The following is a 22,831-nucleotide window of genomic DNA, read 5'->3' on the forward strand; positions in this document are numbered from 1 at the left end:
TATTTTCTATTTAATTTATTAAACAACAATAAATTAATTAAATAGAGAAGATATTAATAACAAGTCGCACCTAATTTCTGCGTCTGGTTCTTATTAGAGCTTGAATTTATATTTATATATTAAAGCCTCTTTTCGTTTTATTATAAATACATTTATTTAACGATGAATTATAGCAAGTTTAATATATAATGATATTTTAATGTATAATTAATTTTGAAAAGTGTTTTAGAGAGAGTTTTATAATATAAATATTCTTGTAGTCAAACTTGTCCATTCTATATATTCATATTTACATTTTCTTCTATCTTTAAAAAGTTTAAAAAATTAAAAATTATATTGTATATAAAGTCATTTGCTCAAGAGGAAAAATGAAATCTAAATATGTACACTAATTGTGTCAGCAGAGAAGAACAATAATTGAATGATAAGTTAAATGTTGTCTTATAATAAATTATTGGCCAGATAGATCACTGATTACAGAGCTTCACACATGGATAAGACAATCAAAATCGAAAGTAAAGCCATAAACTTGTGCCGCGAAAGAAGAAAGCAATGGCGAAGCAATCTTTGACTTTGTCTAACCGGTTACAGTAAATGTTTGCGTTTTCCGAGTGAACAGAGAAAAGAGGGTTAACTGCTCAGAGTAGTCTTTTGCCCGTCACGCTATTGGATTCTATCAAGATTAAGGAGATTCGCGATCCTTCCTTCTCTATGAACGTCAATCTCTTACTCATTCCCTTATAGCATCTCCGATGAGAGCCATCATATATAATTTAATCATAAAAATCATAAAAATACTGGCTAATCTTGCGAAAATCGCGAAATCGAAAAGTCACTGTACAAATATAAATCGACAATACAAGAATGCAATTCACTCGCTAAACTACAACATTCGAGACTAAAAATCAATATCTCAAAATATTTTCTATTCGCACGAAAATTAGACAAATTATTTTGCGTCAAGTTTAAACTCCGAATTTTGAAAAAGTGAAAAACTGATTTAAAGAATTATTCTATCTTTCTGGATTTAAAAAGGAATTACATTTTGTAGCAACAAAAGAGACATTTTTATTATTTCTGTTCTTTTAATTTATGCCTTAAAAAATGTAAATTTTTGTTTCTTTATTAGATAATCATCTATAATAAATCTAACAAAAAAGAGAAAAAAATTTCGACTTTTGCATCATCAATAAAATACATGAAAACTCGTTTATTTTTACTGCTTTATTGCAATTTACTTATCAAAAGAAACGATAACGGAATACGCTTGCATAATCGTCTCGAAGCTATAAGGTAAAATTAAATAAGACATGGAAAAGTCTTTGATTCTGCCTTTTACTGGCGAACTGGTAAAAAGGACTCTAAAGAAAGAAACCAAATATCTTGATCTTCGTGACGCGATGATGCGCGGAACCGGTTCGTGAATGAAAAGCAATAATTATCTCGCTAATTGATTTGTTACACCGGCGAAGCGGGCCAGGACCCGACCGCGGCTCGCGTGACTCGAAGGACTTCACAGTTAAGATCTCTAGCGCGCTCTCGCGTTTACCCACCCTCAATCTCCCTAAAACTCTCGGAGCCTATTATAGGGGTATTTATGACGCACTCGGGAGCGACGTTCAAAGCATCGTGGCAAATTATTTTCAGTGTCGCGACTTCAAAGTTCGCTCTCGAGTACCGATCTCTCTCTTTCTCTTTCTCTCCCCTTCCCCTTATTCTGTCTCTTTCTTTCTTTAAAAGAATATGGTTTCTTGGGTGGTCAAAGAATGAAGCCGTAAGTAAGATTCTATCATATTTCGCTTAATTAGGTCGCGCTTTCTCAGAAAGGCATAAACGATCTGCCTTTCCCTTCTCTCCGCGTATTACCCTTCTCCGCGATCTAATTGACATTTTATATACATATATATATACACATAGAGAGAGAGAGAGAGAGAGAGAGAGAGAGAGAAAGAGAGAGAGAGAGAGAGAGAGAGAGAGCGCGATATCATCTAATATCAAATAGTTTCCGCAATTAAATCCGAATCGGTTTAATAGGCACGATTGTTTGCCATCTGAAATCTGCTTCAATTAGTGGTACTTTGCATACAATGTATCCGCTCAAATATTCGATGTTAGATATTTCTTTTAGTGTATATCATTTATTTCCTTTATATGAATCTTCATTATTTTTAATTAGAGTCCTTGCTCTATCTTTTATAATATAATATTATACTCATACGTAACAAATTGATACCTATGTAAAAGCGAAACACTTTACTTTCATGTGATATGCAATATACTATATCCATATCATATCAAATATGTACTTATCTCGCTACACTGTATCGTTGTATTAAACATTTCCATGCGTCTCAGGCTACGTTCCTATCTAAATAATTTAATCTGTATATTTATTCGAATATCTGCATATCAATCGCCAGCGATATCACATCTGAGGAGCGAATCAAATCGCATGAATATGTACCACGAATAATCAGACGCAGAAGGATTGCTTATGAAGATGTCCTCGAGGGGCGGTCTCGCAGAATATATCTGACTAATCGACTAATAAATAGCCATCGAATTAGTCGTAATTGGTTCTAGTTGTAAATAGAACGTGGGCATACGGATGCAAACCATTAGCATCCCGCAGGATCCATTAGCCTTCTCTCCTTCTCAAGTTGAACTTGAAACATCGAGTCAAGTTCTTTTTTTTATTCTGTAAACGCGTGTGTAAACGTACTTTTTCCTCGTCTCACTCAATTTTTCGTAGATGATAAAATAAAATATATGTGCAAAATATAAAATGTAAGTTTTAAAAATAAGTCAAAAATTAATTTATGCATTTTCTTAAATGTCAACAATAAATATATGAAAAAAATTTTTTTAAGTAGGATATTGAGTAATTTAGATATATGTATATAGAAGAACGATAGAAAGAGTATTCCATGATGATAGAAAAAAGATAAAAAAGAAAAAGAAATAATGAAGACGAAGAGTTTTTATTATCGATTAAGAATTCCGAATCCCTTTGAGGAGCATACAATACAGCTCGAGGCTTTTGATCAACGAACGTGATGCCTTTGCTAGAAAGCAAAACACACGCTAAAGCACACCGTGTGTACGGAACGACACAAAGGTACTGCGGATATAGACGGACAGACAGAAAACGGCATAAGCTCTCGCCGTTATGTGAAGCGTGAGGTTGATAGAAGGAAAATAGGGACAGAAGGAAAAGGGAATCCGACCAACGAATATCACTTGTTGCTAGAGTTGTTACAACAGTGCAGCACGAGAAATCTCGTTGTTTTGTAATCCAAGCAGCATCACAAACGGACCAGGCCCAAATTTAGTGAATTTTTCTCAAAAGTTTCATCGTCTCCATTGGATTTTGTTATATTTAAAAAAAGTGCTTTTATAAGCAAAAACGGAGATTTTTTAATTAAGATTATAATAAAAAATGATAATTTTTCCTGCAATATTGCTAATCCCTGTTTGAAGTTAAGATATGATATGTTTTTTATATTATATTGAAAAATAATTATAATTATACATCTAAAATATTTCTGTATATTCGTCCTTTTTCTATATAAACTCTCTCATAAGTATATATACATAGCTCGGTCCGTTTAGATAATAAAAATAATCCACTAGCGATATATGTGCATCGCTTGCACATCGAAAAAAGTAAAATTTATTGAATCGTTGGTGTATAAATTGTGAAAACTGGTCGACTTTAATTATCAAGCGGTCGCAAAAACACGTACACGGATGCACGATTTTCAAGTGCATATATCAGACCGTAGCGAGTGATTTTTGCACGAACCGACCATGAATTTGACCTCACACAGCCGCACCGGATATATTTTCGCTCGCGGATCCCTCGGCGCCTCTCTGTGGCCGCCAGAACCGCCAGAACGCAACGCACGAGTGCACGCATGCGACATACACTATTGCCATCCACGAACGCATACGCAGAATGCACGTTATTTGTTCGCGGATCATTAAAAACATGTCGGTTTTATTTAGCCAAGCCACCGCGCGCACCGACCAGCTGACGAAAGGTGCGGACGTTACCTTTGAAAGCAAAGCGAACAGACGTCGCGACGTTCGTTGTAATGTCGCGACGTTCGTTGTAATGTCGCTCGTTCGCGATGTCAACAGTAAATCGCACTTTTTTAGTAAGCATCAAAATCAGTGAGATCAAAGAACGTGTCAGACTAGCGAAATGGATCATTTAAGCTTTAAGTTTTCTGCTGTCTGATTTTTTTTTCTAAAACTATATGGGATTTATTTATCATTCGTCGTGCACATTAAAATGAAATTATATATAGATATAATTGTTAATCTTTAAAAATGTCTGCCATATTATAACAACCTGTAATATTCGTTAAATTACAAAGAAGATATTTCATCGATTGTTATTCAGTAATATATGACTTTAGATGAAAATTCAAATTTTCTTCAGAAAATCAGATAATTCGCAATTCTTTTCGTAGGGAATACGAACTTACAACATATTGAATTGGAAAGGAAAATCCGATCCGAAACTTTGCCTAATTTATCACAGTCCTTTTCATAATCTTTTATATTAGTGACGTTTACTTTCGATCTCGGTCGTTTAATCATAAAATAATATTTATCATTGCTATTAAAGTCTTCAAATAGATTACGCGTTTGCAAACTGCAACGTAAACGTGCCTCTGTTAGAAGATACGTATTCACAGGTATATATAAGCACCTATATTCCATCTAGATAGGATTATGTACAACGAAATGCGTCGACAGCCAGATCACACGCAAACGGAATAACCGAGAATCAATATTTAACCGGCCATTAAACGAATAATCCATCGAAAGCGCTCTGAGGGACAGAGAGAAGCGACAAAAAAAATCAAACTCACCTATGGAGTTTAAACATGCGGTCCATCAGAGAATACCGATTTCTCTTTCGGAGATCAATCGACTGTCCCAGAGAGAAGCGTCAAGCTCAAATAGAAAAATTTTAACCCTCTCATATCTAGTCCGATTCTTTTTTATAGTAACTTTATCTTTCAAGAACTCGAAGTAATTTTTATTTTAAAACTTTAACAAAAATAAATAAATATATATTATGAAAAGATTATTTGAAAATGCAAAAGGAATTGACAATACAATAGCGTATGTTCGGTCTATAAAATGGAGCTACTTATATAGAATCGAAGAAAGCCGTCGCTCAAAGCAGCTTACTTAGAACTGAATATTTATAGGCATGTTACAAAACTATTCGTGACGTTCATTAAAGCACTACCCACCGCATTGTTTTACTTTATACTCTGTTAATAATTAAATAACGAAATAATTCGACTGATAGTATGTAAATATAAACAATGCATTAAAAATGTTTTTATTAGAATAAAAATATTTGTTTATAAATTGTTTATATTTACACATAAAATTAAATTTTACGCATAAAATAAATTGTTATTATATATAGGAATAATTTATGTTATGTATAAAATCTAAAGATGTGCATCTTAAATACAGATTTCCTAGCAAACTTTGATTATAATACTCGTTCATAATTTCATGTTGACTAAAGAGATTTCACTCGAAGAATTTGTTATAATTTAAGTATAATATGTAAAATCTCAAATTATCTAATTTTTCGAAATAGCAGTATATATTGAGAAAACTAGTGCCTGTTATATTTCCTGAAACATATATCTTCTTAGTCACTAACTATCAAAGGAAATACTATCGGAGGTAACTCGTACAAATAATATTTATGGGCAAGATAAATCGTTAAATGACACATTATCGAAAGCAGAAACGCACGCTCGTCGCCCTTTGCCCTCGAATTTAAAACAACGACCGAGTTTTGCGCTTCGGAGAACCGTCATAGCGCGCACACCGGAGGCCACGCCGACTTATCCAAATAATTTACCCACGAGCGTGCAGCTCACGCACACGGAAACACGCGTGATTCCGCGCGTGCCTCGCCATGTGCCGCGGCGAAAGTTCCTATAAATAAAGCGCCGTCCCTTTCGAAATCGTAGGTGGCAAACGAGCGCCGGTCCTCCTCCGGTTTGTTTGGATTTGCTCGGGATTTCCTGTCCCCGTGAAAAGCCGATCGTATAGGAGAAACCTCCAGTCGAATTGGATTTGTTCGTGAGATGCATGCGGCGTCCGCGAGTTGTCATTGTGAAATATACAGAGCATACATTTCATCTTTCGTCTGTTCTTGCAGACCACGCGCGTCGTACAAATATTTTCGTATTTTGAAACAAGACGAACCGATATCATCTTGCAACTTCGAAATAAAAGCAGCGAAATATCATTTCAGAGCCTGCATTTTCGTTATGTTTAGAATTTAATATTAAATCTTTTTCACTTGCAAAATGTTAAATTTTTATATATCTTTCTTTTCTCTTTTCTCTCTCACTCTCCTTCTCTTTTTATTATTTCTAATTGAATTAAATCTGGCAACTCATATCTGCATATATTCCTGCTAATTTAAAAATGTCTATATGTTACAAGAAAAGAGTATGATTTAACGATCGCGCGTGACACCGAGAAGAGAAAAAACTTTCCGAAGAATGGAAATTATGCTAAGATATTTCATTCAGAGAGACATATCGTGATTCTCGTATTGCAGTGAATATTCCATGAGAATGCTTTCAACCGAATAGCAAGGTCAAAGAGCAGGAAGGAACCAGGTTGTCTGAAGGACGTAATGGCAGTCGGTTACCCTTGTCAATATACTCGCGAAGAATGCTTTCAGTTTTCAACTCTTCGGCTCTTTGGACTTTAAGTCATCCGTCAGATTTCTCGTGTCAGCACTAATGGCCAGTGTCCGTCGATGGGACTTCGGCTTCATTTGTCACCATACATATCGATAGAAAAGAACTCATCGCTCTGATATAATATCTCGAAAAAAACCAAAAATTCAATTTTTAACACTGAATATCCTGTAACTAATTCTATATAAGTCTCAAATATAAACTCCATTAAAGTTAAATTTACTCTAACAACTTTTCATAACTTTGTTAAAATAAAGTTTACGATTAAACAAAAGCTATATTTTTTAAATGAATATCAAACGAGACTATTGATGTTATCCCTGAAATTCATATAGAATCTTTTATTCATTATTATCTATTATTATTGATTTGTCTATTATTTAATTTCCAATTTTTTAAATTCTGCTTTTAATTCCATAATTCGAATTTTCACAGTAATGAGCTTACTAATTGTATGCGAAAAATCTTATTTCGATTACTTTGCGGATTATCCGAAACTAGGGATGATACCGTTTGCAAAAATTTTCCCCACGCAACGGATCGGAGAATTTTACCCTCGCTCATCTTACCCTAATTCTCTTCGCGCTATAGAACACGTCTGCGACGCGTCTAGACGACCTACGCCAACTTCAGGGGCCAGGAAGTTTCTTCGTGGGTCTCAAAGCAATAATTTCTGATGGAAAGATCGCGTCTAAGGCGAGCCAAGAAACTACTGCTGCATCTCCATCGGCTAAATCACCATATGGAGAGCTCCGAGAAAATCCTCTACCAGTCATTTCGAAAAAATCCATTAATAATTCTTTTTCAAAAAAAGGATTAAGTTACTCAAATATAAATTATAAATTCACTAATATTAATCATGTGTATATATATTCAGCCTTACATAATATTTTAGGTTTTTTTTTTACATTTGACATTTTTAAATATTTCACGATATTAATAAATTTGGAAAATGATTTTGACCGTCGTTTCAACAGTTGTCGTAAGCGAAATATGGGATTAGCTTTGGTAGTTATGTGTGGTGACAGCTCTTCTGCTTGACATACCGTCGAGTCCATCGAACAGCTAAGAGAGGATTGCAAAGCTTTTCAGTATGTTGCTTTAGCCAAGAGCATACAAATACACTTCAGCGGATCTCAGCTCGCCATTGCTGCTTAAGCGAATCAAATGGAAGCGAATACGCTTTAGAGTTGTTATTTGTTTTCCGGAGAAAAGCAGAGATCTTCCTCGCGTGAGTATTCACATCGTTAAAATTTTATTATCTCACATATCAAACATGATTATTTATCAAAAATAAATTGCAGATTGCCACTTGAAAAATTATAATTTCTATGAATTTTTATACATCAAATGTTAATAAATCATTGAAAAAATAAAATGATTCTTGTTCTACCTATACAAAAATTGTTTTGCATTAAATAAATGAGATTTCTCTTAAATACATATGTGAGTTAATAATTTTAATAATTAGTTTAATTAAGAGATTCAACGCGACAGAGACATAATGCGCGTATGAATGTCGAATTTATCGAATGTCATCTTCAATAATTTTAATTCGATCAAGATATTTTCTTATCTATAACCGTGTTCGCTGTTAAAGCATCGTTCAGATTTTCTACTCTCGTGCTCGTCGAAGATGGAGTCATTCGTCTTCTCCACCTACGACGTCCGTATCTCCGTGCTTCCTGCAACGCTGCATCGGAAATTGGAAATCGGATGCGGTGGTATTATTAGAGGGCAAATATCGGAAAATGGCTCACCTATGAGTCGGAAAGGGAATGCACGTATTTCCCTGCGAGCGCGTATATCCATACATTCGAGAGTTCCCAATTTAATTCTACTTCGATATTCCTCGCGCAATTATTTCAGAAAATATTCGTCCTGCTTTTCATAGCATTATGTTTAATATGCTTTCGGTTTTCATGGAATTTGCAGTTCATTACTATACATCGCATTTACATATATATCTTTTGCGACATGTAAATACATTTTTTTTACTTCCTCTAATATAGAACCGTACATTTACTTTTTATTCTATATACTTTGGCTGAAGGAGGGATTGGGATCTTCAGATATATAATATAAAATTCTATCTTTCTGTCGTTCCTAACAGTCGAAACAATCGTGTCGGGGCTCATCCTCTATCTAACAGTACGCGAGCGAGTTTATCTAGCGTCGCGGCCAAATCGGATTTGGCGGACCCGGAGGTGCAGAATGTTAAATTAGGAGGGACCTCGCTGCGTCACGGAAAAGGTAGGAAAAGGAGGCGCGAAAGGGCGACTGAACGTAGGGAGGCAGCATCGGGTTAGTCTGATTCACTGCATGCCGCGAATTTACTAGAAGCGATCGTACCAAGAAACTTTTCACTCCAGCTCGTTCGAAATTCTCGAGGCACTACGTTCACGCCGACGCGCCTACTCGCGCTCGCATAAGTCTCGAACACTCTACGAGACTCTGGGACAGAGAAATATATATGTTATGTATACGGGATTGCAAAGTAAACATATTCACATTTTTATCCATACGTTATGTACGTGCATAGGGTGCCCCAAAAATACGCGGTCTCTCCAAATGATGAATTTTGTCATAAAATCTGTTTGGAAGGAATCCTTCGTGACAAAAGACTTAATGGCATTTAATTTTCAGTATTCAATATCCCGAAATTATATGTACCGAATTTTTTTTCAAATAACAGAAATTATTTTAGACAATAATAAATTAGAAGAAATTAATTCTTCTATATTAATTCACAAATAATTTTTTATAATCTCTTATTCAATCTACTTGGTATTATATTTGAATAATCAGATTTCTCTATATGCATTCTTGCAGTTTAATTTTATAGCGATGTTCCGTAAGAAAGTACATGAATTTTTCGAGACAGCTAGTATATGTCGAACGGGCTGCTTATAACATCGATGTATTTCTATGGAAATATTGTCGGAAGCTTCCTAAGAGCATAAATGTAAGTCAGATTTTACGGAATTTAAATCGTACGACTGAATAGACGCAGTCAGGTAAATTGAAAATGTCTAGTGAAACATTCTCAAATGAATATTTCTATGCAGTCCGTGCGCAACCGTAACGGTTAGTATTCATTTCGCATGATAACATGCTACGTATAAAAGAGGAACTTTTACACAAAGAAACGTAATGAAACATCATTTTTACGTAACTTTATCCGAGTAATGTGCGTACTGCTCACGGCGTAGCTTAAATTAATATAAACATAAATGAATTAAAAAGATTGCTCGAAAAACATCACTTGTTTTTAAATCACTGCTAACGTGTCTGAGTTCGTTGATAAAATTACATTTGCATAGATAATGTCATGCACATTCATCTTTATATTTTTAGCATCGCTAAATGCATGCACGTTATATTATATCAAACCCCCTGAGAAATATTTTCTATATCTTCTATTCTAAATATATTTATGTATATATAATTTATATATTAAATATAAATATATTATATATAAAATATATAAATATATTAAATAAAAAATTTGTAATTTTTCTCAAAAAACTATTCATAATAATTATATTACTAGTTATTTTTATATATGTGCTTCTAGTCATAAAATCATGAAAGACAATCCTTACGACACAATACTATTTCACGCGTTTTATATGTTCGCAAAAAAATTTAGTTGATTTATATCATTACGCCACGATATCTCGACTTTTCCTTTCCTGCGGGATTTGCATTCCTCGCGCGTGTTTCCCACGAATAAACGATCGCGAGCACGCTCCCGCACAGTTAACGGTAAGGATCTAACTCATCGCGATGTTCCGTATTATTCGCATTCGCAACCGTTATCGGCGACGAGGACAAAAGCGCGAGTCGCGGTGACTTGTTTCCGCGATATCGGTGCGAAACGCAACTGTGATGAAAAAACGTGATAAAAATGCGACAGATCTCTCGAGAGTATTCTCCGATGTGAGTGTATTCGATAGGCGAACAGCAGCGGAGCCCCCGACATGTGCATGTACGTGAATGCAATTCTGAATCACGGTGCAACGACGTATAACCACCACCATCACCAGAGGTTGGGAAAAGCGCCGGAAAAACTTTAATGGATCCGTTTTTAAGGATTCGCAGTCGTCGCGCGAGTCGCCGACCTCTCTCATATACCGTGCAAAAACCCACTCGAGTCAATGCTGTGGTCGATGGCGAGTGAGTGTAACGCAAAAGGAAGGAGAAAGACGGTGGTATTGCACTAAGAGCAAAATGGAACGAGAGCAAAGAGCGGTAAATAAAGCACGAGACAGAGGTAATCGTGCTATTTAAACAGCGGTGCTCATCTCCATCTTTCTGCATATGCAAGTAATATGAACACCAGAAGGAGATAAGACTTTTCGCGTCGTAATCCGCATCGAGCGAATTAGAACCGTCGTTTCATAAAATCGAGTAATGATAATCCGCTTCTACGGTTTGTAAAAAACAAAAAATCTAATCCCTTTCTAAAAAAGGCATGTTAAGATTTTCGCATGTTAAGTAATGTTGCCTCTCTTCCGCGATGCTGATTGGCTGTCTCGATTCGAATTTTGACAGAAATCAGCTGATAACTGTCAAAAATATTAATCGGGTTTAAAGTATTATAATAACATATTATTTAAAACATATTATTTTATTTTATTTTATTTTGAACTGTCAAACTACTAACTTTCGCGACAGCCTCTCGATGCTACGAATATAACGCACAATGCAAATCGAAACAGTCAATAAGCATCGCGGAAAAGATATAACAATATTGCGAGAATGGACTTAATATGTATTTTTAAGAAAGGAATGTTATAATATGTTCTTAACACGATCAAAATAAACAATTTCTCACTCACCGGTCGGTGCAATAGCGGAATTGTAGTATACAGCACACATTGATCTGAAAACAAAAAATTCAAATTATGTATATGTATACATGTGTGTGTGGAGGGAGGGGGTGTATGTGTGTGTACAGGTGTTTTGAAAGAGTCAGGAAACGGTCGAATATCTCAATATAGTTTAGAAAAAAATGTTTTTAGGTTTTACCTCACAGTTGCCCCGTTGTCGCCCGATGCCTCCCCGGGCCTCCTCCTCCTCTCTCTTAGTTCATGGTAGCACTTACGACACTCGCGAAAACACGAATAATTACGATCGCCCGATACTTTACACGGCACTCCCGACACGCGAAACTTTACACGGCACTCCCGACACGACGCGTGAATCGCACGCGTATTTCGCGTACATTGCTCAATGAGAAATAAAATGATGCGAAAACTATAACCAGTCAAACTCGCGCGCAGCTTATCAGCAATGCTACCTGTAACAAATAAAATAAAATAAAACATTACATTTTAATTTTTATAACATATTATTATTTTAAAATTTAACAAATTTTCGCTTTATTAATATTTTTTGACAGAAATCAGCTGATTAAAGTGTTAATTTGCTAATTAATTTTTAAAATAATATGTTGTAAAAATTAAAATAATATGTTTTAAATAATATGTTATAATATTTTTGACAGTTATCAGCTGATTTCTGTCAAAAAATATTAATCAAGAATAAGGTATTATAAATTATAACATATTATTTACAACATATTACTATTTTAATTTTTTACCATATTATTATTTTAAAATTTAATTAGCAAATTAACGCTTTAATCAGCTGATTTCTATGAAAAAATATTTTAATCGAGTTTAAACAAACTATATTATTTTTTTTTAAATATCATTCTTTTTAATATAAAATTGAAGAATGACGCGCGCGTAGCGCGCGCTTGTGTTGCTCTAGTATCTCTCTATACATTTAATGGAAATACTGTACTTTTGTATATATTATGACACTCATTGTGAATTCTCACATAACTGAGCTTCTATTAATTTGCATTTTTAATTAATCTGCCTAATTATAGGTATAATAAATTAAATCTCTCTCTTTTATTCTAGCAAATATCTGCATGCATTAGAATATTAATTGATACAGTTAAATGTGTATAGATTGTGACATAATTATTCATAGATTTAAATTATATATGAATCAATGTGTGTTACTTTAACTACTTTGCGGCCTGCATCAATGAATAATCGAGATACGGAATAAATCGATTTTTGCACAAGATATTCACGCGGCTCGAACTAATAACTATCTTGCGAAAATTTTTACAAGTCACCAAAGACTCTCTCAAGCGAAAACATTCAACGGATATCACGAGCTGAATGGTCCCTCGGCTCTCTGATACGGACGCCGGTCTTTTCCGCGCGATAAGCTCCAGCGGCTCGACTCCGAAGAGAAGAGTGTCGAAGGAAAAGTTACCGGGGCATGAAGAAACTTCGGCGGAAACTTCTGGCGGCGGCGATGCACTTCATCGAGGATGCAAGTACGTACATACGCCGTCTTGCTAGCATTAATCATCCTGTCCCGAAGGCGACTGATCGCAATTTTCCAATGAACGTCACTTCGACGAATTTTTCATCGCCTCACCGCGGCACGCTCTTTCCCAACCCCTTTCAATCACACATTTCCCTTCATCGATCCGACTAAATATATTTGGACATTTTAGACCAACAAAATTTAAATTTCTAGCGGAGTAACGCGCTTTGTACAATTACGGACGAGAAAAGTAAACCTCTCCTCCTTCCTGCGTGCAAAATATTTCGCAAATATATTTAATATAATATAAAATATATACTATCTATATAATTTTTAGATATTTCTGAAAATATTCTCGTTAAATTAAAAAAATTTTTTTAATTAAAATATTCGTAAAACGACAAATGCTCTTGTATATCAAAAGTGTCTAAATCTCTTCTTGTATTCTACTCTTTTCAACACTCTTTTTCTTCCTCTATTATTCTCTCTTGATTTCTCTGGAATTTTCGCTCATCCTGTTCTTTTTTCTTTTATCCTGGCATTTCGCGTCTTCTCGCGTTTGCCGAGCTCTGTTAACTCGTAAAGCCTCGCCCACAAGGCCCGAGACGCGGGCGGCGAAAACCGGGGAGAGGATCGGGCCCGAGTAATACCGTATAATAAAGTATGCGAAATACAAGGCGTCGATCGAGGAACGTGCATCTGAAAAATAATGGTCGGCTTTGTCCCGCGAGCCCTATACGAGACCCTTCTCTTATTGGCCGATTAACGATCGGACATGGATCGACGTAAATTCCAAAACGACAACATCCCTTCCTCCTCCCTTTTGAATCTTTCTTTGGGTCTTTTTTTTTCAACTCATATGTTCTTGGTTTTCTCCATTGATACCTACTTCAAAATGAAAACGCGCGTGCAAACCTGCGAACGAACAGACGCAAGTCCCCCATCGCACTGTGAACGCAAAGTCTCTTTTATGGCTCGTATCTTATGGAAAATGTTCTCGGACTGTTGCACACATGGTATACATACCGCAATTCCTGACAATCGCGCGGAACAATGCGATGCGACAGTTGCACGTGAATTTTATGCGTTATGACGTTAAATGTTTACGCGTTATCGGTTGCACGATTCGCCGATTCTGAAACGTGAAATGATGATGCACCAATATATGAAAGTGAATTTTTTTCTTTCTTATACTCGTTATAATCGCGATAAATTGTTGGCTATGTATTTATATTATTCAACATGCAGCCGAGTAGTTGATCTTTTAAAGGTAACGACAAAGTATAAAAATGTCAAATGTAATATCATATAAAAAAATGCAAAACGATCAAACGTTATCACAATTTTTTTAAAACTGTAGAACTTATAATTAAATTCTTTAAAATTATTTTTTAATCCTTTACATTTTTTTCTTATACGATTTAATTATATATAATTAATCTATATATATAATTAAAATGTATTTCATATTATAGTGCTACATTCATGGACTCGTAATATGGTCAAATTGGAAGATTTTACTATGATGCGATATCGGAAAACCGATTTGCTGACAAGTTCCTTACTGTCACATACAACTAGGCTCTGTTACTTTACTACCACGTTTTGCTCGCTCTACTCCAGGGGTAATGTCGAAGATTACATGTATCCAACAGTATCGAAGATCGCGTGGAAACGAGGAGTTTACGTCGACGAAGACGCTCGTAAGCGATACAAGAATATTTCGTGCTTCCACTAATGGAAATTCCAACAACCAGAAATGCACGACGATAATATTAGAAGAATATGCCTCTCTCTATAGTAAAACACGCATGGTATTATATTAAACAAAAGCTTTGAAAGTTTGCATATTTCAAGAATAAATATCATCAACGCTTTAGAATTTAGAACAATTTAAAAAATTAGAAATTATTTTTACACGTCTTCCGTTTGCATAAATGTTAAACAAAGTTGTACGCGAACTTGTAAAAATATTGCATTTTTTTTCTAATACAAGGATTACGTTAATACGAAGAAATACAAGATTAATTTTAAATGCATCTATTTTGTATATATGATATGATGTATTTAAAATATAATAAAAGTACAATTCCAACAAATTCCAACTAAAATAATATTGGACTTTTCAAAGGAATTGCTTGTGCCTTAAACATGCAATATAAATGAATCAAGAGTGATTTTCACGATCAAAGCATGCACTTCTAAATTGCATGCTCTAAATACACGTATCGGAAAAGCCCGTTGAATCTAGAGAGTTTCATCTGTACCGGTGCCGCGTTTCAGAGCTTCTTCAAAGCACGACAGCAGTGTTGACGTGCAAGGTAGATTGTTGCTGTTGATCAAAAGAGTAATGCAAATATTCCAATAAATCCGATCGGGGAGAGAGTTCCATCATCACTATCTCTACCCTCACCGGTCTTGTGTTGCGCACATATCGTTCGCAATATAAATACCGATACCGTACTATTTATTAAACAAATCAATGGAGCACGCATATGCACACACGCGGAGTGTGTAACGCACACATATACAGACAAGTGTTCAGAGAGTCGACGTTTCGTCGAACGACGATGGACCCGGTATAGAAACAGTGCTGCTATATACGCGGTTTCAATAAATCCTCTCCTTCTCATCACTACCTCTTTTCTCTCGCTACGATGCCTTTCGCTTTCAATAAGCCAGGTTCTCTTCTAACTATATATAAATTGGTTTCACTGAGAAAACGGATATATATATATATATATCGCTTTATATTGGCTGACAGGGCACCCGGAGAACTTTCAACGTCCTGTGGAGAGGACCGCCAGAAAACAAGAGAGAGAAAAAGAGAGAAAGACCTCTTCAGCGAATATTTCTTCTACCTGCCGCGATGCTGGCACCGCGAATCTATTGTCTAACTAAGCCCTGAACGTTAAGTGTGGTTTAGTACGGGATTAAAACGAAAGACCGTCTCCGGACGAGAGATCTAGCCAAAGTACTACGACGCGCCATAAATTGCCTTTCATGTATAATCGGAAAAAAATTTCACGAAGTCTAGAAAACAAATAAATTGTCAAATCTAAGCTGATAAGTCGATGTACATTACGATTTATATTATTTAGAATCATTGTTTAGAAGTCGAATTCTTCTAATTAATTTAATATAAAATATAAAATAAATAAATATTTGCAAATATAAAATAAATAAATTTAATATTTGTTAGATTCTATTATTTGATAAACTTAATATTTGTTATATTCTTGTGAGAATGAGTTTAATTGTTTTGAACGTGATATTCGAATTGTTTTTATCAGCAATCTGATTGAAATAAAATGTAGTACATGTGGCATCTATTGTAGTAATGTCTCGCAACAGTGTAGTTATTCTTGTACTCTTTCAATTATAACGTGTTTGCTGAAGCGCGGCGGAAGCCAATTGAGCCGAGCTCAGAGGACCGGAAAGAAATCTCTCGGCCTAACCACTATATTATAGTGCTTCTTTAATTCCCTGGTCTTTCGTTCTCTTTATCCTCTATTCCATTCTCTCTACTGTTTATAACGTAAAATATTTTGCTCGCAGCAACAAACGTAAATGTCTCACAGACACGGAGGAATCGTGTCGCCTGCCGTCTGGAGTTCAATTCAAAAGGATCGATTTCGGAGGGATTCGAGATCAGTATGTAGAAGGAAGGCACAATAAAAGCCACGGCGGCTTAATGTACATCCGACTATTTTCCTTCGTCTCGACGTCGACGTAAGAGATTCGCGAAAGAAGATAAAGTCAAACGAGCAAAGAGAGGGAAGGTAAATTCTCCGCATTCGTATTAGGGAGCAATAAAATTCGAATTCAGATCGCCTGAGTGGTCGTAAGCCGGATATCAAAACGGTTCCGTTACAAACTGTTTCACATAAAATAGACGTACGCTTACAAGATCGTTTACTTTATCAGATTTCGGACTGACAGTTTTGCTATGTTTTTCTACGGTATGTCTGATTTTTATCTCAACAGTGAACGTCTCCCGTAGTTTAATGATCATAACAAGTCATTTTAGTGCAAAGCTCAAATCCAAAATTTTATACAAGGAGATATTTTGAGAGTTTCTTAAACACATTCACACGCATAAGCCTTACACATAAAGAATATTAGATTGTAATTATAATAGAATGTGAATGATATATTTTTTATATTGCAATAAAAAATATTTTCAAGATACTTAAAATATCATAATCGCATGTACAGTTTAATTTATAAATACAGCAACAAATTATATTAAATAAATAAATATAAATAAATATAATACATTCTCAAAACTTGGAAATGTAAGATTAAAGATTTTCGCATAAAATTTCGCAAGGAGAAAAAGTATTTAGATGATCCCCCCAACAAGGCCAATGTTTTCTTTTCGAGAACAACAATGAGAAAGTGTACGAGTGTAAAGTACGCAATCTGGAACAATCATTCAATTCTATTCCTGAATGCTTGACGAGTGCTTTATTCATTCATCGAGCTATAGAAAGTAAAATTCACCACAGTACGCCACATCGCTGAATCTGTCTCTGCATTCTCCTCCTCATTACTCTCATTCTCGCTACGCCATCCGCCGCAGGACGAATTCGCAAATTGCGGCTCTCGGCGAAAGTTGCCGACGGAAGTACTGCATTATGATTGTGCACAATTAGATATCGTTTATGTCAAGCGTAGCGAGATGGAATAACTGCGATATTCGCTCAACGCGAACATTGCGCGGGAGATGATATTTTTATGCAAATTGCTTTGCAATATTATATGTATGTAACACATGCACAAAGTTATTAATATCTCAACACATGAAAATTTATGCATATAACAGAGCATACGTGTTTGACAATGAGTACATTTTTTTCATACATGCTCCAATATGCACTTAAAATCATATTATGTTAAAACATTAATGAACATTTTTGTGTACATAAAAAAAAATAATTTATTTAGTTGCCTACTAACTGTATTGTTGAGTTTCTATTTTGAAGCTTCTGTTTACTAATAAACACTCCCTCTATACTTGCATTATATTGTATTTGTTTAGTTTCAATGTGTGTTATATATCTGTTACATAATAATTTTTTAATATATAATAAATTATTAATATTACTAAATAATTAATAATGAATAAACTTTCAATTTTCCCCCCATTTCGCGGACAATATTAATTACCCTTAATACGTTGCACGTATCCAGAGAAATGCTGAAGATAGAATATCTCGAACGTACGGTATTCAAAGTTAACATCGTCCCTAGGTGGCAATATCCAGAATAGACATAACTGTCTGAGAGAATCCGAGAGGATCTGGGAGGATTCAAGAAGATGCTCGGTACTGAGCAAGTAAATATTTAATCCTACAGTCGACGATATACGTAGTCACGTAGATGGTTTGTGCAGTCTACACAGGCACATTAGTAAAATAGTCGAATTACCGTTTTGACTGCATTATTAATGGAAGTAGCGAATAAGAATGTGTGAATAAAATTTGTAAATATATATGCTTCTTTTAATATGCAAATTTTTTTCAAAGATATTTTAATGATTCTTGATAAGAGAATGTTAATTACGAGATGCACAAACCGCTTGAAATTTATGAGAAATTTAAATTCGCAAATATAAATAAAAGAATAGTAGAAAATATTTTACAATATTATATTTTACATAATGTGCCAGTATTTTTATTTTTATAGCCTATATTCATTGACTTTGTGGCTTATTTATATTCATCGATAACTCGATTTATATTTATATGTAAATATATACTTTTATAAATATTTTTATTTATATTTGATTATTTATTTTAAAATCAAAAAGATGCAAGAAATTTAAGACACTCTGTATGGAAATAATTGCACACAATTCACAATAAGAATATTATAATAAAACTGTTACTCCAAAAAGCACAATCACTCATTTATTTAATTACTCTTGCCAATCGGCCAATTAAATCCTCGCTTTTGTTCAACTCTCGGGGCTGATGCCGCAAATAAAGCTCTCTTAAAGCTATTTCAATTACATAATTGTCCGCGAAATCGGGATATTTCGATGTTTGATAAAAGGATGCTGTATCTATATAAATATCGATAAATAAATCAGTGAATATCGGATATTTAATTACTTGTACGAAGAAGAGAACTTATATATCCCAGTTATTCCGTTGCTCTTATTCCACTATAATTGATTAAACTTAATTACACATCTCATTATTAAGTCGTTTCAAATAATCCTGAGAGAGTGAAATGCAATCAGAATAATATACGTATATCATACACAAATATCTCTATATTCCATTTACAAGAAAAGCGATTTACTCGAGCCGCTTAACCATTTCGTTATTTCATAGAATAATCGATTGAAACGACGCAGTTAAATACTTTAGTATTAAATCCCTATGGAGTAAACCGTAAACCTGGGAACTGTTGCACGGCATTGCGATCCGTTTGTCCGAGTTACGACTGAAATGTTTTATGGTAATAACGCCACGGTCCTAATTGGATCGTGCTTTCCCTCGCCGCCAAGTAAATCCGAGATAATACTGCGCGGGATAACAAAGTAACTGTTTCATCGATACGGAGAATAGACGACGTTCTTGGTCTCGGAAAGGCATTACTTTACGTTCGTATCGTATTAGACGAGAATTAACGAGGAGGACAAAATCGATGATCGGCTCTATAATCCATTTTTGGACGAAGTTCACACGAACGAGATCTCTTTTCTCTACGTATCTATGTCTTTCTTCCACGCTGAATGACCTCGACGCGATTTTATAGTTCGTTCATGCAGGAGAATCCCTCAGGAACCGAGCCACGTGGCCGTCTAACGCGTATAAATGTAATTCGTACATCGCCCCTAGATAGGCATCCTGTATCCGCCCCGCGTATTATAAAAGCGCGATCGTTCTTGGACTAGAAATATATTCGTAATCTTAGTTATTAACGATGATTGTGCTTGAACAATTTTCCATTATAATTGCTACTATACAATCTACACTAAACGTTACATTAAATAACTTGAAAGAATTATAATCAGTCATAATACATAAGTAAATAATTAAGGAAATTAAACATTACAATTTTTTTATTGAGAAAAAAAAGATTTTTTTAAAGAAAATAATATATGTATATAAAAAACAATTTTGAAAAATACTTTTTCTATGAATAAAATTAAATAAAGCAACTTGTGGAAAAATATATAAAATCATATAAGTATCTTTACGACAAATAATCCATAAAAATTGAAACGGAATTATTCCGTACATATTAATTACATATATAAGTAAAGGCTTCTTAAGTTCAAGCATAACCTCGAGCATAACAAGATGCATTATCAAGCACCGAGAGGATATAATTGGATCAGCGATACACTTCCAATTATCTGTCTAGATAATCATTGATATTAGGATGCATTACATGCATTCTACATACGAGAGCTTCTGCATGTCAATCACGCAGTAATCTGCGCAAAGTCTCATTAACCAACTTTTCTCACTGCATCTCCGCTCCTCGTCATCGTCCGATTCTTTTCTATCTCGAGAGCTGCGAGTATAGGCACAAACAACCGGCTATGCGACTCGCTTTTAATCATTCAGATCATTAATCAGCCGGAAGAGAGCTCATATAGCAAGCATATGCGTTACGTTCAAGTGCGCTTTTACAATCTGGGTTGTTTATCCTAGGTATTGGACATTTGGTTCGATTCGATTTATCGAATTCGCGACGATATCGTATAAAAAATTCATTCTTTCGAATGCAAAATCGAATGCAAAATGTATATTCACCGCACGCGTTGATTTTGTTTTTCGGAACGGTAACGTTAAAAAAATTGTGCCACGCGCACACACAGAGATGCGTCCCGATGTATATTAATACTAGATATTTACAAGCCGCAGCTACATCGATTTTGGCTCGCACGACTGCTCGCCGCGTACCTGCGTAAATAATCAGACTAACCACGCAGAACGATGTTTTATTCATCGACCGGCGAGCGCGCGGCCCGCCAGGATGCGAAATTTTTAATTCGCCGTGAAATCTGACCGTCGACCGGAAGTAACCGTGTCGGCCGCTCCGCCGAGGGTTCATATTCGTCCGAGATCACGGACGGCCCGAGATCGTTTCGTGAACAGTTTTTTTCCTGGCAAATTTCCGTGCAATTTCGATGCAATTATACGCGATTATACTAGACAATGCCATAATTGCGTTACGTATTTAATGCAAGGTGATCTTGTCACGTGCTCGAATCCAGATTCCACGGATAAGAATGGACCAATGTAATGTGACCGATCGATAGATGTAATATATTTTGTCCCTTAAATTTTACCTGTAACTTCTATTTTTGAAGAAACTCGTATATTTCGATCAAGTAATAAAACTATATTTAAATATATGCTCAAATCAATTTTGAATAAAATCAAAAAGATATTATCATTTTTTTATAGCAAAACCGTGAAGGAATGGACCACATTTATGCACATATTTTTTACATTTATTCGCTAAACTTTTTTTGACGTATCCAACAATGAAATTTTTGAAAGGAGAACTGTTAATTATATCGATATATTCTGAAAATGTAATATTAACTTTACAGAGATCATCGTTCAACTTTCCAACTTTAATCACATCGGGCGATATCTCGAGCTGCAGCGTCTTGGAATCGCGTCGAATGAACAGCTTTGCATTCATCGTGCTCACGCACGATGGGATCATAAACGAAATTGAAATACGTGCGGATAGCGCGCGGATTGCAGCAGCAATGTTACAGTTACGAACTTAGGTCTGTCTTTCGCGACTGCACGTGACAAGGGTTTTCACAGCGCGATAAACACGGCCCTCTCTCGTGGAATACCCGGTATATTCGCTTACGTAACAAATCGGGTTCGATCGAAGTGGCGCATCCCCTTGTATGGACCGGCTGTCTTTATCCCTCTTTTTCTCTTCCGCCCTTCCCCTTTCTGTCTCGCCCCTTCTCCCTTTTTCTCTCGTTCTGTCTTTTTTAGTTACACGTGCACAAAACATTTCCAGCCACGTGACCAATTTCGTGACCAAATGACGCTGCCTATTCTACGCGTACCGAGCATCTGACAAAAGTAAAAAGTGTTTTGTTAAGCGGCAGGAATCTGTCGTAATTAATGAACCGAAGAAAGAGAAAGAGCGAACTCAGTCGGAGTCCGAGTGGAACCGTAGTCGAGAACAAAAGATAAAACATCGATGCAAACGTAAAAATCGCGAATTAATACTAGGGATTAATGAATTAATCCTTAAAGATTTGCATTAAATACGTGGAACAGCAATTATGATAGCTTTAATATTGGAATTTGCGCGGCTAATTTTTTATTTATTTCGAGCCAATAATCGATATATTCTATACTATCCGTCAGCATAAAAGCGCAATTAAAAGGATCGCTTTAATCAACAATGTCGCGATAATAAAAATGCAGATAAATGAGGCAACATAAATTTTTGCGTGCAGACGCATCGTGAAAACCAAATTCAAACTAAAATATATAAAAGCTCCGAATATCGGGGAAATAGAAATAAAAGTAATAATTCAATAAGTGTCATTAAACATATTTTCCGTTACGACATTGCATTCATTAAGCTTTGTATTAGTTCAATAAATGGTGAATTATTTAAACTTTCAATGGGCGAAACGCCCGCGGCTCCAGAAAATTTTCTGTTCGCTAACAATCATGTATTCACATTTCACGGGGAAA

The 22,831-nt window shown here is 35.2% G+C and overlaps 3 protein-coding genes across 5 annotated transcripts in view; 2 read left to right on the forward strand and 1 right to left on the reverse strand.

Annotated features, from left to right (window-relative positions):
* The window catches only part of LOC145944121 (uncharacterized), a 399,257-nt gene that overhangs the window by 366,499 nt on the left and 9,927 nt on the right, over positions 1-22,831 (forward strand). The window lies entirely within an intron of this gene.
* LOC145944111 (uncharacterized) overlaps positions 1-22,831 on the reverse strand; it is a 332,431-nt gene that overhangs the window by 297,202 nt on the left and 12,398 nt on the right. For all 3 annotated transcript variants that reach the window (XR_014426620.1, XM_083052206.1, XM_083052207.1), the window contains exons 5-6: positions 11,796-12,066; positions 11,606-11,649 (exon numbers count right to left, since the gene is read on the reverse strand). The gene's annotated coding sequence lies outside the window, so the exon portion shown is untranslated. The remainder of the gene's footprint in view (positions 1-11,605; positions 11,650-11,795; positions 12,067-22,831) is intronic.
* On the forward strand, positions 12,906-16,857 carry LOC145943957 (uncharacterized). Its single transcript, XM_083051877.1, has 2 exons — positions 12,906-13,128; positions 16,680-16,857. Exons 1-2 carry the CDS (start codon positions 12,968-12,970, stop codon positions 16,855-16,857), a joined length of 339 nt encoding a protein of 112 aa, XP_082908003.1. The 5' UTR covers positions 12,906-12,967.

This window comes from Prenolepis imparis, unplaced genomic scaffold (assembly GCF_030444845.1).
Source record: "Prenolepis imparis isolate NDT839.2.m4 unplaced genomic scaffold, iyPreImpa1.0 SCAF_12, whole genome shotgun sequence".
Lineage (NCBI taxonomy): Eukaryota > Metazoa > Arthropoda > Insecta > Hymenoptera > Formicidae > Prenolepis > Prenolepis imparis.